General features: G+C 44.7%; 1 protein-coding gene across 2 annotated transcripts in view; it reads right to left on the minus strand.

Annotated features, from left to right (window-relative positions):
- The window catches only part of midn (midnolin), a 32,993-nt gene extending 18,134 nt beyond the window's left edge, over positions 1 to 14,859 (minus strand). The window contains exons 1-4 of one of the 2 annotated variants that reach the window (XM_064331788.1): positions 14,492 to 14,859; positions 10,568 to 10,796; positions 8,204 to 8,291; positions 7,710 to 7,772 (exon numbers count right to left, since the gene is read on the minus strand). In XM_064331788.1, the coding sequence (XP_064187858.1) occupies positions 7,710 to 7,772; positions 8,204 to 8,291; positions 10,568 to 10,788 (372 nt within the window). In that variant the 5' untranslated portion in view covers positions 10,789 to 10,796; positions 14,492 to 14,859. The other variant, XM_064331789.1, reaches the window with a different exon arrangement.
- Positions 14,860 to 15,500: the final 641 nt, after the last annotated feature.

The raw sequence follows: 15,500 nt of genomic DNA on the forward strand, positions 1-15,500 counted from the left end.
GGCACAAACAGAGACAGTCTGCACAGCCTGGCCCGCACGGTCGCCTCTAAAACAGGCCAGACTGCAGCAGGCTCGGGGGGGGGGGGGGCCGCCAGTCAAACTTCACCCTGCAGGACCAACGGAACCCTTCAGGACTACAGCGGCAGACGCCAGAGTCCAGCACTAAGCCCTTCCTAATATGGACCTCTCTCAAAATTCGGCCAGAACATTCTGACAAGTCCGCACCCCCCTGATCAAAAAGAAGAGGAACAAAAAAAAAAAACAACAAAGCCAAAGGAGTTGAACCAAAAAATTTCCAATGGACAAAAAAGAAAAGCCCTCCTGTTGTTCTCCTCGAGCCAGATCTTGTGTTGGGCGAGGACAAACCGTGACTACTGGACAAAGCGGAGTGTTCGTGACGAGCCTCCTCTTCCTTAGGGGCACAGAAAGTCCAGCTCTCTGGACTGCAGTGTTCTAACCTAAAGATAGAACAGAACTATCTATGCTGTGGATGGAAGGGACCCCAACGGAAAGAAGCAGAAAACAAGCCTCCTTCGGGCTTCAATCAACGTTAGATTACATCCCACCTCCTCTGCCATTTTAGTTGTGTTGCAAGGAGAAAAGGCAGCGCTTTCTGTAACAGGAGAAAGAAGTTGGTATGCAGTGTGGGGTGAAACGCGATAAGGGGGATGTGGGGGGTTGGGGGCGAAGATGCTGGAAGGGGGGGGGGGCAGGGATGGTGTGTTGGTGGGGGTGGGGGTATGAGGCGGGGTATGGGGGGTAGATGGAGCAGGAAGCTTTGCCGGTGATGAAATATTCATTGAGAGAGTGCCTTGGGCATTCGCCCCCCCCCCCCAAACTCTGTGGCTGACAGTTTTATTTATTGGGGTCCCTGTGGTTCAGGGACCTCATTTGCAGGCGAGGGGGGGGTGGGGGTGAATGGAGGGGGGGCAGGATGCTACATTCGCCTGACATTCATGAACAACCGAGCAGCAGGTCCACAGCAAACAGAGCGGGGAGCGACAGAAGGGTCGAGGAAGAGGATCCTGCTCTTTCAACCACGCCATGGTCGACAGGCTCCTGACGGACTGTTCCAGAGCCCTCCTAATCAACCCCAACATCGACCAGAGATGTTCCGATCACAATGGGAGGCTGTCGATACGCCATTTAGGAAAAAATATACAAATAAATAAATAAATAAACGCAAACGAAATAAGACGCAATTGGCTAAAAAAAAACAGCTGCGTGGAAATGCACACCTTCAAATATCTTTCAAAGCTTGGGGACACACCACTTCTTCAGAGATGGGTCATGACCTGCGCCGTGATTGGATGAACTACAGGGTGCAACAGGAAGAGGACAGAGCCGGCTGCTCACATTGGATCACCGAATCCAACCGGCCAATCGGGTAGAAGGAAAAGATAATAAAAGAAAAGGCAAGTGGCAGCAATGGCCTCGATCACGTTTCCTTTACCCCCCCCCCCCCCTTTTTCAGGTCCCTCCACTCCAGCACAATGGCTTTGAAGGTTCTGGGGCTGCAGCGAAGCAATCCACTTAGGAAAGGCCGCGCTCAATAAGACAGCACCTGCCACTCGCCTCGCCTTCCCCGTCCGTCCGGGGTCCTCCGTGTGATCCTCAAAAGACGAGCAGCTTCCAACAAACAATCCCTTTGATTCCAGCTGATTGATAAAATCTGACCGCACCTCGGCGGTGTAGGGGGGAGGAATGGAGGGGAACAAAAGGCTAGCTCGCGCGCGAGCCGGGCTGCACAGCTGCAGAAGAGACGGGCTAACCAAATGAATACGACATTTAAATTTGGGTTTAGAAAAAGGAAACTTACAGCCATTCAGAAAGGTTCGGATTCGTGCTTATTCATCACCAGGGATATTCGCGGCAGACAAAGAAAAGGAACAATGTGAGGCAAACATTAAAAATAAACATCACAAATGCTCTGAGCCCAATCCCCTTTTAAATGGATATTTTGGGGGTTAGGGTGGGTGGGGGGGGGGGGTTAGTAATAGCCCATGAGCTTGTTTCTTTTGAGCTCCGGGTCATAGAAACACACCCACGCCTTACTGGAGAGTTTTGTTGTTCTGATTGCCTTCATCAGACGCTGGACCATCAGATAAAGATATTCGGCGTACCGCCCCCCCCCTCCCCCCTCCCTTCCCGGATTAGCCCAGTCACGATGCCAAGCACTCGAATCACAAAGGCGCCCAGCGAATGAAAAGCAGAGGTGGTCACGACACAAGTGGCTGGCTGTTCAGTTTGAATGGCGGCTGCATCAAGGTTACAACCCCCTCCCGACAGACGTGCACGTACACGTACACGCGCACATACAGTAAGTACAGACACGCGTGCGCACACGCACACGCACACGTACATGCGGACACGCGCACATACAGTAAGTACAGACACGCGTGCACACACGCACATGCACACACACACACGTACACACGGACACGCGCACATACAGTAAGTACAGACATGCGTGCACACACGCACACGCGGACACGCGCACATACAGTAAGTACAGACATGCGTGCACACACGTACACACACACACACGCATATTAGCACACCCATTTATGTGCATTAGGACAACAAGACTCCCCAGCCAAACAACATCACCACCAGCAAATTCGCTTTCCCTGCCGTTTGTTAATACACACCGTGACAAGCCTGACCGAGTGCATGTGTGCATCACAGAACCGTTACACAGACGCTTCAGCACTCAGACAGGAGACACTGGCTTTTTTTTGCCGCATTTAAAAACGAAACGCCGCGACTTTGTGGAAACGTCTCTCTCTTAATCGGTCGTGCGTCGCGGCCGAGGTGCGGTACGCGGGCGCTTTGCTTCACGGGGACGTTTCGCAGTCAAGCGCCGATTTGCATCTCTGCACAGGAAGCAAAATGAAGAAACAATAACGGGCAGTTTGGAAACGTTTGCCAGAACAAACGGCGGTCAACGGTGCGAGCCGACATATTTGTCTTAACAGCATAAACGCACGGTGAGCGTCCTGGAGGAAACGCACTGGACTGAGGCTTCTTCGCCGATGCTCAGGTATCGATCCATCAGCTTCACAGATAGCTTTTGAAGCCTTCCACTTGCCAACTGCTCAATGCTATTAAGAACAAATGATTTCCAATTGTGTTGGAGTGGCAGATTAACTAAAAAATAGATGAAGTGAAAACAAGCAAAGGCTGTATGGGGGGGGGGGGACGGTGGGGTGGGGGGCAACGCTATTGACCGCAGCACCCAAACGCGTGATGTGTGCGGGTCTTGCTTACATCTCTGTGGAATCTCTCTCGCACCCGGGCAGACCAGACGGGGAGAGGCAGAGGTGTTCCTCTGCAGGCAGCTAATCTGGGGATGGCGAGGACTCAATGTTCGCCGCTGCAGGAGGAACATTAAATTCAAGCGGCAAACCTTCTCTTTTTTTTTCTCCTCCCCATGGTTGACTCACTATTGTCCTTCCCAGCATCCTCGTGGCATACAGAACAACCTGTACAGCTCTGTGCCGACTGCAATAGCAGTGACTCACCAAGGCCAGCTATCCCTGCACATCACCAGCAGCAGCTGCCTCCCTCCCTCTCTCTCCCTCTCTCTCACTCACTCTCCCTCTCTCCCCCTCTCTCTCCCTCTCCCCATCTTTATCCTCTCCCTCTCTCTCTCCCTATATCTTCCCTCCCCCCCTCTCTCCCCATCTCTTTCCCTTTCCCCCTCTCCCCTCTCCCTCTCTCCCTTCTCTCCATCTCCCTCTCTCCCTCCTCTCTCTCTCGTTGTCTCCATGGCCTCATTCATTCCTGGGGGAGTGAGCGGGAGTGAGCGGTACAGATGACAGGAGGGGTGATTGAGGGGTTAGATTCCACCATTTGCATCTTTCCTTTTTCAGACACAATGCCTGCTCCTCGTCCTATATCGAAAGAGGCTGGGCAGGTTTCAAGGGAGGTATTGTAAGGGGGGTGGGGGTTTAGGCAGAACAAACAATTGAATTCCAAAGACAGTGACGGCACCATAAAAAAACAACCAGAGGGAGAACAAGCCAGCCCTAAGATGGTGTCAGCATTTGTAATCTTTCTTTCTCGCCTTCAGCAAAAGCGTGTCGCCCAATTCTGTCCAGCTCCGCCTTCTACGCCATTTCAGCGGTGTATCAAGGTTCAACCGACGAATCGCACGGGCCCACAGCGAGGGGACAGGAAGTAGGAAGGGGTGGATGGCCTGACCGAGCAGCTCCAGAGCAGGGGCTCCACGCTACCGTCCCCACATCCGTGGCTGTTTGCCCAGGGGCCGGTCCCCCCGCAGGGTGGGTTAGCTTTGGAGATCAGATTCCAATGGAACAAAAGGGGGCGGCAGGGCCGGAGGGGCTGAGGGGCGCTGGCTTTGCCCACGGTCACCATTAAGCAAACAAACATCTCCAAGCAAGCAGAACGCCACCAAAGTCCTTTTTGCCCAGATAAAACCCCAAAAGAAATGCTGTGGTAAATAGAGACAAATGAAAGTTCATAGTATCTTGGAAAGTAGATAAATGCTAAACCTCTACAGATGTTACCCTCATTACCAAACTCTTTAACATGTAGTATGTTGAAAGGTAACCTCTCTCTCTCTTCTCAGAAGTCTTACTGGCATTCTTATAGTATTGGAACAAGCCCGGCAAATGAATGGTCAGGTTGACAACCAGAGCAGTGGGCAGACAGAGCACTAGAGCAAGAATATTTTTTTGGATCCAGTGAAAGAGAATTCTGTTTAGGCTCTCACGAAAAACAGGCCATTTGGAAAACAAAGACTTTGGAAATTGAAGCTTTGGCCCACACCCACAGACACCGAAAGTTCACTGCTTCTTGGTAAGCAGACAAAAAAAGGCTAAAAAACCTAAACTTAAAGTATCACTGATTTCAGTCGGTTGTGGCAATGCGCTATTTCAACTGCCACAAAATACCAAGAAGAATAAGAAGAAGCATCACTGATGGGAGCCTGGTCAGTGAACTATTGTGGCATTACTGGTGCTAATCAAAGCCATGCCACAATGCATCCTGGTCCAAATTGTTACAGAGCAGACAGAGTACTGTGCTCTTTGACTGCTTAGGGAAAGAAAAGAAAAGAAAACACATGATCTTGATCATCTCTCCCATGCAGCACTAACTAGAGGAAACGGACGCATTGACACAAGGACCGAAAAACAAACAGGAGTGATTGGGAGGACACGCATTGTGTCTGTCCATCGGGGCACTGGGCTGTGAACAACTGAATGTTTTCTTATTTGCCATCCGACGCAACGGTGCGGGAGCAGCAGAGACTGCGGCCAAGCAACTGCCAGGCTCGCAAACCACAGCAAATTACAGGCTACACAAGAGCTGTTAAACGGAAACGAGAGGGGGGAAGAAAAAAAAGAAAAAAGCCTTCATTATAATTACCAGGGTTCCCTTACCATAAAACACTTTCTATCTTACTACACAGAAGTCTGAAATAGATCTCTCCCAGGAAGCAGTTCCAGCAGGCTGCTAGCTGTGCTCCTGAGCATCCTGATGCGGTGATAAGGAGCAGCTATCAGATGCCATTCTGTAAAGACTCTCCACCCGCATAACCTGATCTGGTCCCCTCTTTTTTTTTTGCACAGCAGATACATTAACCACATTATTGAGGGGGCTAACCAAGTAAGTCCCCAAACGTATACCTGACGTTTTAGTGCTATTTTTTCTTTTTTTAAATGTTAAAAGCCTTTGGGATCAGTTGAGATAGATTGCACATACACTTAAGAGCTTTCAAGGGCATTGCTTGACTTCTGATACTTCCTGAGCTGAATGAAATATAAAGACATCAATGATACATTAATATGTTCCAAGGTGACTCAAAGCTGTCATTTTAATATTCTGACATACATGGCCAGCATCGGTATCCATTTAACCCACAGCAATTCATTCACCTAAACAGAAATATGTGAAATAATTCTCAAGAAGTTTGTTCTTTCTTTTTTTCTCTCTCCATTCATGAGTGACTCATCAGGAAGTTTGACTGCGGCACAATACCACAGAGTCCCATTCTTTAGAGACAATAAGCACCCTAACGAAGGAAGTCCTACCTTCTAATCGACTCATGACTTAGCCACTGCGCTATCTCGCGCCGTCCGCGTGAACAGCCTAGCCTAATCTCACCGCGAGATGTCGGCGGAACAATGGGGCCCAGGGTTTTGCTTTGTATTTTTCGGGAACCGATTTCTCCTGAATGGAGCAGTCTCGGGGGAGCTACGCAGCAAAAGGCGAGGCACATAATGCGCAAGGCATGCTTCCGGCCCACCCCGCCCCCCGCGCACACAAACACGCTCGCTTGTCTGTCGTCACTGCAGCGCCGCTCTCGGCTCCACAATAAAGGCAGGATTTCCAGGTTAAAAATATCTACAGGAAACAAGCCATACTATGGGTTTGAAGCTATATTTTATCAGCAGCACTTACGAAGGCTGCTTCCTCTCTGAGTTTCTCAGCAGGTACTCGCAGGAGTGAAAAAAAACTGTGAAAATGAACAGTAGCTGTTATCGTTTCATGTGAAACCTATGCGTCTTGTCCACATCACAATTTGAATTTTTCACCACTGAAACAGACAATCCCCATTTGGAACCAATGCCAAAATTAAGATACTAATTTTATCTCCAGTAAAAAAAAATTTTTTTTTAACCCGAAATAGGGAGTATAGAATATTATGTTAAGGAGATACTGGTGAACATATCGGCAAAATCCAGACGCTGTCAGAGGCATGCCTGAAACGATTCCAGAAAAGTGTGCGTCATAGCTGCTGCCACTACCGTTTGGAATCACACAGGGGTCGAGGCAGCGAGCCGCCGCCAAATGATTTTACAATCTTAATATCGATCATAGCAGTGAGTCATTACTGTGACTCAATGACAAATTTTACTGGTTTATGAGGCAAGTGTATATGTCAATGTTAATATGAGAAAGTACTAAAAAGCTATACATGCTGTGCTTTCCCCCCATGCTGTAATGAGTTTAAAAATTGATATAAACATCTATTAGTCGATTCATTTCCAGCTTATTAGTGTGTACTTGCTGAGATATCTGGCACAAAGCTATGAAAAATCTCAAGAGGTCTCGAGACAAAAAAAAAAAAAAAAACACATCTCACGCACTGTACCGCTCGCGTTTCTCGGAAACCTTTTATAATTGACGCGACTCTCTCACAAGCACTCCACCACACACAGAGAGCTGAGGTCAACTTCGCTGTAGGCTGTCAGAATTAAGCAGATGCAGGGCGGGGCTTGCCCACACTTGCTTCAGCTCGTGCTGCACACAGATGTTGCCAGGAGACCAAAAGGAGTTACTTAGATAGAACATGCCTACAGTCAACACATCAGAACCTCCCTCAAAAGACCTGGGGTTAGCTAAAGACGCTTGTAACATTACAGTCTGATTATTATCCTACTCTCATATTCATATAGTTTCTAGCTTTCCCCTATATTTAAGTGCAGACAACACAGAGACACTTAAATCTACTAGAATCAAATTTTAACAACTGATACTTGCCTCCACTTTTGTCAGTTTCTTAAGGACATGCCCCACACTCAAATTTTGGAGGTAAAATGCAAAATCCTGACCTCATGCCAAAAAGTATCAGATTAAATGCAACAGGAAGCCAAAATTTCATTCATGAGATGTGCATTAAATTTACATACATTTTATAAAATTAATATGCCCAAATGCTTCAAAGCACCAGCTCTTACCTGTGTTTCTGTTAAACTCTCCAAAGCTTGCATTACAGACTGCTCTGGTCTTGATGCTTGAGACTGCATAAGGTGGGAGAAAAACAATAACAACATAATTTACTGCCAAGTACTCACTCACAGCAGATTACCTGATCACAGAAATCATCGACAGACCACAGTCATGCATATTGCTTTACGGCCAAAATAAGGACAAACATTTACTGTGTAGCTTGAATATGTACCTAGTTTAAATATAGATGTTCCTCTCAACACCAGACCTTCACCTGCTAAATCTCTCGCCTTCCTCCTCCTGAAGACCAACACCTGTTTTCATTATTATTTCAGTGAACCCCTGGGGGGCTTCACACTGCAGTGAGACATGTGGGTACACAGTAAAATGTTCAGTGTTAACTCAACTCTTAAGAGTGCATACGGTCCCTATTTGACTCATGTGTACTCTGCTAGAGTTTAATTAACAATGGACATTTTGCTGTCTAGAGGAGAATGCTTACCATTAAGCCTGCTTCTACTGTTGGTACAAGCGTCAACCTGCTCCCATCAGTGATGCCAAAGTCTTGGAGTTTTCCTGAACTGAGACGCCTGAGGACAAAATGAGACAGAGAGAGATAAAGTGCAACAGTACAGTCAACAATCTTAACAGAACCCATTATGTGCAGGGAGGTTTGAGAGCACAATTAAGCTTCAGTTCAACTTAACAGCAAAAGAGAGAAGAAAACATGGTGGGAGGACAATGATTGACACATTATGGCTCGACAGTATTTTTAAAAAAGGCAGTTCCTGATTGGAGAAAGATGCCCTGAGTGGGCATGAGACACAGAGAAAAGATACCTCAGTAAATAAGTCATTTTAAAGTAAATGAAAAACTTCAAAGGGGAGTATTCCAGATATCTTGAAAATATTTTACTGGCCTCAAAAATAGGTGACAATGGACAAAATAAAGCATTAAACTTTCATAGAGGTGGCACATTAACTGTAGGTCAACTAAGGGAATTAAAGTTGCATTACAAGGAAAACAGGGGGGAATCGAGAGCATTCTTTAAAATATTTGCGTGTACCACATGTAAACACCATGCACAACAAACACAAAATATCCATGGAAGCAATGCTAAAGTAATATATTACATACAGTGAAATAATCCTGTGATTAAAGAATGAATGCTGCTATCGCGTACATTAACAATGTAACCTGATCTTTCTTAATAAATAGATGAGATGTCAGCAAGCCGTTTCTGGTCATTGCAATTTTTTGGTCTAATTTTAAACGTTGTTTCGAAGATATGATCCAGTTTCAGTTCAGGAAATGCATCACAAGGTCGTGTATTAAAAGGTTTTTACAGGCTTACCGAACAAGGAAAACACTGTCTAGGTTCAAAGAAAAATGAACTTAACCAATAGCTAAGCATTCACAACAGGATTTTCCGGAAAGGGACAGTTTTGCTGGTGTAATTATTAGCGTTTGTGATGGTAAACTAATCTAATGACGCACTAAAAATACCGCTATTATTTTTTCATTATTCAGCAGTATTCCCTCTAGGTGTTAACGTCAGAAAACGTAACATTTTAAGGCCCTCAAATCTGTGCAGAGGACCTTTCGCAGAGTACTGTAAATGCGTGCATTAAATGTCACCTCCAGCTGAACAAAGGGACTCGACACTTCGCCTAGGGGCAGCTATTTGGGGCAAAGAAGATCAAAAAGGTTCTCGGTTTTAAAGGATGATGTGATTTAGAGGCGATTACTTGAGGGGGCATTAAAGTCATTCCCCTTTTTCAAAGGTAAAACAATGCGACAGTTAAAGAGTCATTTACGAGCGACAAAGGAGCCCTGTTCCACAACCCACGTACTCTGGTCGTATTGTTATTCTATATAAGGAAACCTATTATGAGATCTCAATTATTTAGTTTTGGTTTAATGCTGAGGAGAAAAAACCGAGGAGAAAAAAAACTGACCAGCAGTACAAAACTGTACAGTGTTAGTTGCTTAAACATAGAATGGTTCCCATTGTCCTCTAGAACAGCCAATCATTTCGAGTACCGTTAGTGGCACTCTGCAGTTGTATATACATTGGTATATTTCAAAAAGGTAGTCTATCTAAGGTAGTCTATTTCTGAACCCACAATATCCATCTGAAAATAAACAAGTTTAGGCGACGAATTTTTTTTTCGGACTAGAAAACAGCGATGATCAAAATGCACACTCGTGCAGGCTACACATAGCCTATAAAATGTATTGTTGTTATGCTATGTCGCTGTCCTATACATTTGAAGAAGCTGAGAAAATGGCGTTTACATAATTCTGAGAATGTCAGGGTTAACGAGGAAATCACGAGAATAGCGCAACCCAGTACTGAAGTGGAAATATGCAAGCGTCCCACTTAACCTTCTCATCAACCCCCACACCCCCAACCTGGAATCCAAGTGCGCACCCCGCACCGTCGCTTCGAAAGAGATTTCGCCCCTCAAACCGACTACCGCACATTCAACAAAACAAACTGGCGAAAGTCATAACGCCAGACGTTTATAATAAAGCAACTAACACCACCGCGTAGACCAGCCCCTTCGATAATCACACAACAGTCCGCAAAACAGGCTACTTCTGCAAGTTGAACAATGAATGATGCGAAAACTAGTCTACACAGAACGCTATTTCACACCGAACTTAAACACCACCGATGTATTCCAGATAGTTATTAAAGTCCATGCTTAGGTACAAACGATGAAATGGAAAATGACGTATTCATTTTCACCATGCACGCAGTACTTATGCATGCACTTACAGTTGGTTAAACTACTGACATGCAAAATTGTGAAATTTGTACAGACAACGTGCACAAAGAGTGCGGTGAATTAATACTTACGTTTCCTTGTGTAGCAAAGCAAGTCTCTCTTTTGGTACTTTGAGTCTTTGTGAAAGTCTTCTCTTCAGTCCTTCCACTGTCTCTTCCAGCGGAAGGGAGAGCTCGAAGCGCGTGCCGGTTGTGGAGTGGATGTACAAATTCATGGAGGGCTCGCTCGGGATGGCCTCGCAGGACGGAGCTCCGCGGCTGGTGCAGCTCCGGGCGCTAGGATGTTGGTCCATTCGATAGCCTGTGTTCAAGGGGGAGACAAGGCGAGTGTGGTGGTTGTGAAGAAAAATAATAGGTATTTTGGCTGGCGTTCGTTGGTTTCATAAAAAATAGAACCGAAGGAGTAAAGTCAAGGACAGACGACTTTCTCTCATATGTTCCAAAGGATAGCGCGTGCCTTTTCTCTGAATCTGTACAGCCAAAATAGCCGATGTCTTTCACGTCCTTGTCTTCCTCTATTATTATCGAAAGTACACCCAAAAATGTGCCGAAGTTCCGGTTTCAGTAAGATGTTTTATTTATTTGTCGTTGTCGTTAGGGTCTTCCTTCTGCAACTAATAAAGGTGGGATGTTTGGGGTCCAACATCCAGAGATGTGATGGTCCAGTTTTAAAAATGCTACAGAAGTGTGTACATGCGAGAGTATCAGATGGAAGTAAACACAGGCTACTACCAAGATTCTTCAATTCCAGTTCGCGTTAAATGCAACTGAATGTTTTAATGATCTAATAACTGCAAAAGAAATGCGTGCAATCTACTTGTTCAATGTATTATTATCTCAAATGCTTGGAGCTGTAAGCTGTTTAGTAGCAGGAGACTAGTACTACAGACTGCCAAAGCCTCGTGAAATTAGTACTGTGTAGCTCTCCGTTGCGTACCCATGCTCACGGCAGCTCCAAGGCAAAATTAACAATAAAAAATGTTACAAAGTATCATCCTTTCACAACGACAAGGCACGCCTACCGTCCTCGTCTATTCTGAACCTATCACTAGAGGACTGTTCGGAGACTTTGTTTGCATCGACCAATCGACAACCTGCCTCACACACCCACGTGGCGATCAGATCCCGCCCCTTTTCTTTCTCCCACACTAGCTTTGTCATAGAGAGCCAATCAAGAAGGAAGGGGGAGAGGTTGAACACGCCAAGGAATACGATAGTTCCAGCCCACTCGGGCAATTTCAGGCCATTCATAATGTATTAGAATCACAAAGGCAGTCCAGTAAAAATTCTCATGGCCTTTTATGTTTCCGAACGTGTATTATTGAAAATGTAATGGAACAGTGACGAAAAGCAGCGAGCACCAACAGAATCACTGGTTGCAGAAGCTGTAAGTTCAATGTATTCAAGTATTTTTAATTGGTTTAAGAAGATTAGGGTGCCGCTGTCGTTCTGTTTCGTGGTCATGAACGTCCAATACCGCTGACAAGAAGGTACGTTTGAACATTGATAGCTTTGACGATACAGTAGGCCATGGGTTAAGTTCAGTTGCGAACTGGAAAAAGTAAATGTGCACCAAATTATTTAAAGCAGCGCAGTCTCTTTTGATATGAGCACATACACATTAGCCCATTTTGGTTAATGTACAGGGTGAAAAACTTGTGTGTGTTTAATGGTAACATAGCCCCCTCACGAAGCACATAACCAATTGATTCTGTTACGGAAAATGCATTATATTATAGTATTGGGAAATAGGGTGAAAATACCGAAAAGGAATGAACATCATCACTCATCCGACGTATCCATCTGGTATTCCTAACACCTCTACAAGTAAGAGGCTTTATGTGTATTCAATAGCCAACCCACGAAAAGGATGCGGGCTACCCACATGCAGGTTGAGCCTCGCAGCTGCAGGAAAACAAAAGCCAAAACAGAATGATAGACTTGCCTAGCAACCACACAGGCTCGCTCAGTTTCCCGGACCATAATACAGAAAGACAGACAATGTACAAAAGCAACATTATCTTTCAGGGCCACGTGATTTTGCCCGGCTTAATAGGTGACATTCTTATGCAATCAACAAAAACTCACAGGCTGCACTGTATGCATTATAAATTGGTTATGAGGCCCGGAGTTCGCAAACCCACATGTCTGCACGCTTAGACTTCCTCAGTTCCGACGAACTTTTATAATGCAAACGTTCGTACTTCACAATACAATTTGGTGCCTGTGAATACACTTGAATGCCAAATCTTTACTAGCTTAACGTCGGCATTCATATTTCAATAAACAAGACTTCGGGGTATTGGCAATAAAACAGTAACTGTGAGAACGGCCAATATGGAACAGAAAAATAAGCCTCTGTCGCCCTCCAACGGTAAAATAACGCATAGCACTATCATGCATCCATTCGGCCCTCCAAGAACGGGGTTAATACTGTGCAGGGCTCTACTTCAATTAAGCTAATAAAGTCAGAAGTCATGAGTCAGAAAACTGAAAAAATACTGTATCAGAGTATTTAACGCTGCCAATTTTTCTAGGGACTACATATGCAGACGAACACAAAATAAAACCACAACTGCATTCTAGTTGTCAGCACTGTGTAATAATACAACACAGGGCGTCTTGATACACTGAAGAAGGTTGGCTGAGGTTAAATTACATTGCATGCATTTAACAGACGCTCTGATCCAGGGCGACTTAGACACCCTTTGCATTTCTACGTAGTAAATATTTATACTGCTGGATGTACAAGTGTCTTGCTCAAGGGTACAACAGCAATGTCCTACCTGGAAATCGGCCCTGCAATATTTAGTTAAAAGTCACACGACTGTTAGGTAATATTCGTTTTGATCGGATTGGTTCTTGTCTCGTTTGAAACACTGTAGAAAATGCAATACCATTAGAAAAATATTGAACAATCGTAATCTACAACGTATAGCGGATATATCTAATATTGTAATTCTCGCCAGAGATACTTGGAAATAGGGACTCAGGTTAGTGCCGCCCATTTCCCTGGGACTGGCTTGATTTGCTAGCAATGGTCTTTGGACAAAGGAGTGTAGTACAGAACATCAATAGTTATGCACAGGATTTCATAGTATTTGCATAAGTGAATCTAATTATATTCGTGCAACACCTCGCACTGCCAAAATCAAGACCCACCTCCAACTCCCACAGCTTCATCCCGAACAATGCCTTATTTATAGGACCCTATTACTGACGAGAGGAGCTACTGTTGATGCAGTGCCACTACTTTTTGTTAAGATGAAACCCATGTCACTACGTCTAACGAAAGGTTTTCTGTCGTTTTCGTACACGTTAAACTGGAGTGGCAGCAAACTAAAATTAGATAACGTGCCTCTTGACTCCAGACTCCCGGCGTGTTGAGGGGACATCCCTGCAGGTTTTACTCCTTACACTCAGTTCAATGCTTACACAAGCATACCTCCCTTCACGCGCCGCTTTTCCTATCAGATTTCCCGGCAGCGTTGCGTCACACCGCACCCAGATTAAACTTCTCGTCAATAAACTAATCCACTCAATGACCAATATGCCAGCGCGGATAAATAACTAATCGTGGTATGAAATGTGAGATCCAGGTGCAGAATGTCAATGCACACATAAACAGTCAAAAATATTTGAATGAGTCACTATGGCTCATTACCCTGGAAGGTTGTTCCAATCTCAGTGCAATTCATATTAGTTGTGTAGCCTATCGTCTTCTTATATTATTATTATCATTTTTATCGTCATTATTATTATTATTATTATTGTTATTATTATTATTATTATTATTATTATTATAGAGTCTGTACGTTACTACTACGTCGCACAATATTGACATGTTAACACGTTACATCCAGCTAACGCGATTTAAACTAATGTCCATTCATTTAATTGCGCACAACTATGATTTAACAACAAACTCTGGCAAGTTCCACTTCCGTATGGCTTAATTTTCGTGACATCCCTACCAAAAGTTTAAAGGTAACTTACCAATTATCGTAGCGAACACCTTAAGGCTCTTCGGCAAAGATTCGGGTTCTCTTATAAGTTTCCCCAGTTTTATAATATAGATATAATACAAACTAAGAATTTAAATATTCCCAAGACAGGCAGTAAATCCACACACCCGTAGTCACGAGTTTGAACTACTTGATTCTCAAAGGTTGGCTGGACTTATTGAAAGTGACTCCTCATACACCATGAACTGTTGTCAAGTTTTCTCCAGAATGCTACAATACGACGTTACGTCGTGGTGCCTTTCACACACTAAACGCAATCCCTGAAGTGGGACGCTTCTTAAACGGCGCTCTCGCGGATATGGGTGGAGAATTTTGTTAATGCAAGGTCAGCATGTGATTTAAGGTAGCCACGGAATTTCTCTGTTCTATCGGAAAGAATGTGCATGCGTAAAGCACTAGATAGTTAAATTGGTGAAATGAAAAATGGAGGACGGGCTTTCGTTTAGGGGTGCAGTGTTCATTTTAAATAGCCTTGGTCAATAACCTACTTGATATAGCTTGTTGTTTTATAACAGAAAATGATTCCTGACAAATGAATGAACGCCCGCCTATTTCTGGTTAATACGTTGGCAAAGTTTGTGACTATCATTTATGGGACTTGACCGTTTCCACATTTCCTATTAAATGTGCGCACCTTTAATGTTTCGCTTTTGTCAGGACGACCTTAAAAAGAACGTAAAAAAAGTGAGCGCCGTTGAGGTTACAGGAGCGTAACCCTGTAGTGACGACATAAGAAGAAGTGTCACCGGGCAACAAGCACAGGAAAACACATTACACCGATACAGGCATACACATCAATGAACTACATAAGAACACATGCGCGCAACAGGTTTTCGGGAATCAGGTGAAAAAAATAAATGTAATGTAATGGGTGCGTGCACACGCCACGTGCCGTGCTAAGAGTAGCTTTGTAATGTCATCCCCGCTCCATATTGCGTTGAATTCCTATGTGTTACCATGCTTGGTATACACCTGTAGGA

The sequence above is a fragment of the Anguilla rostrata genome, chromosome 4 (genome assembly GCF_018555375.3).
Source record: "Anguilla rostrata isolate EN2019 chromosome 4, ASM1855537v3, whole genome shotgun sequence".
NCBI lineage: Eukaryota > Metazoa > Chordata > Actinopteri > Anguilliformes > Anguillidae > Anguilla > Anguilla rostrata.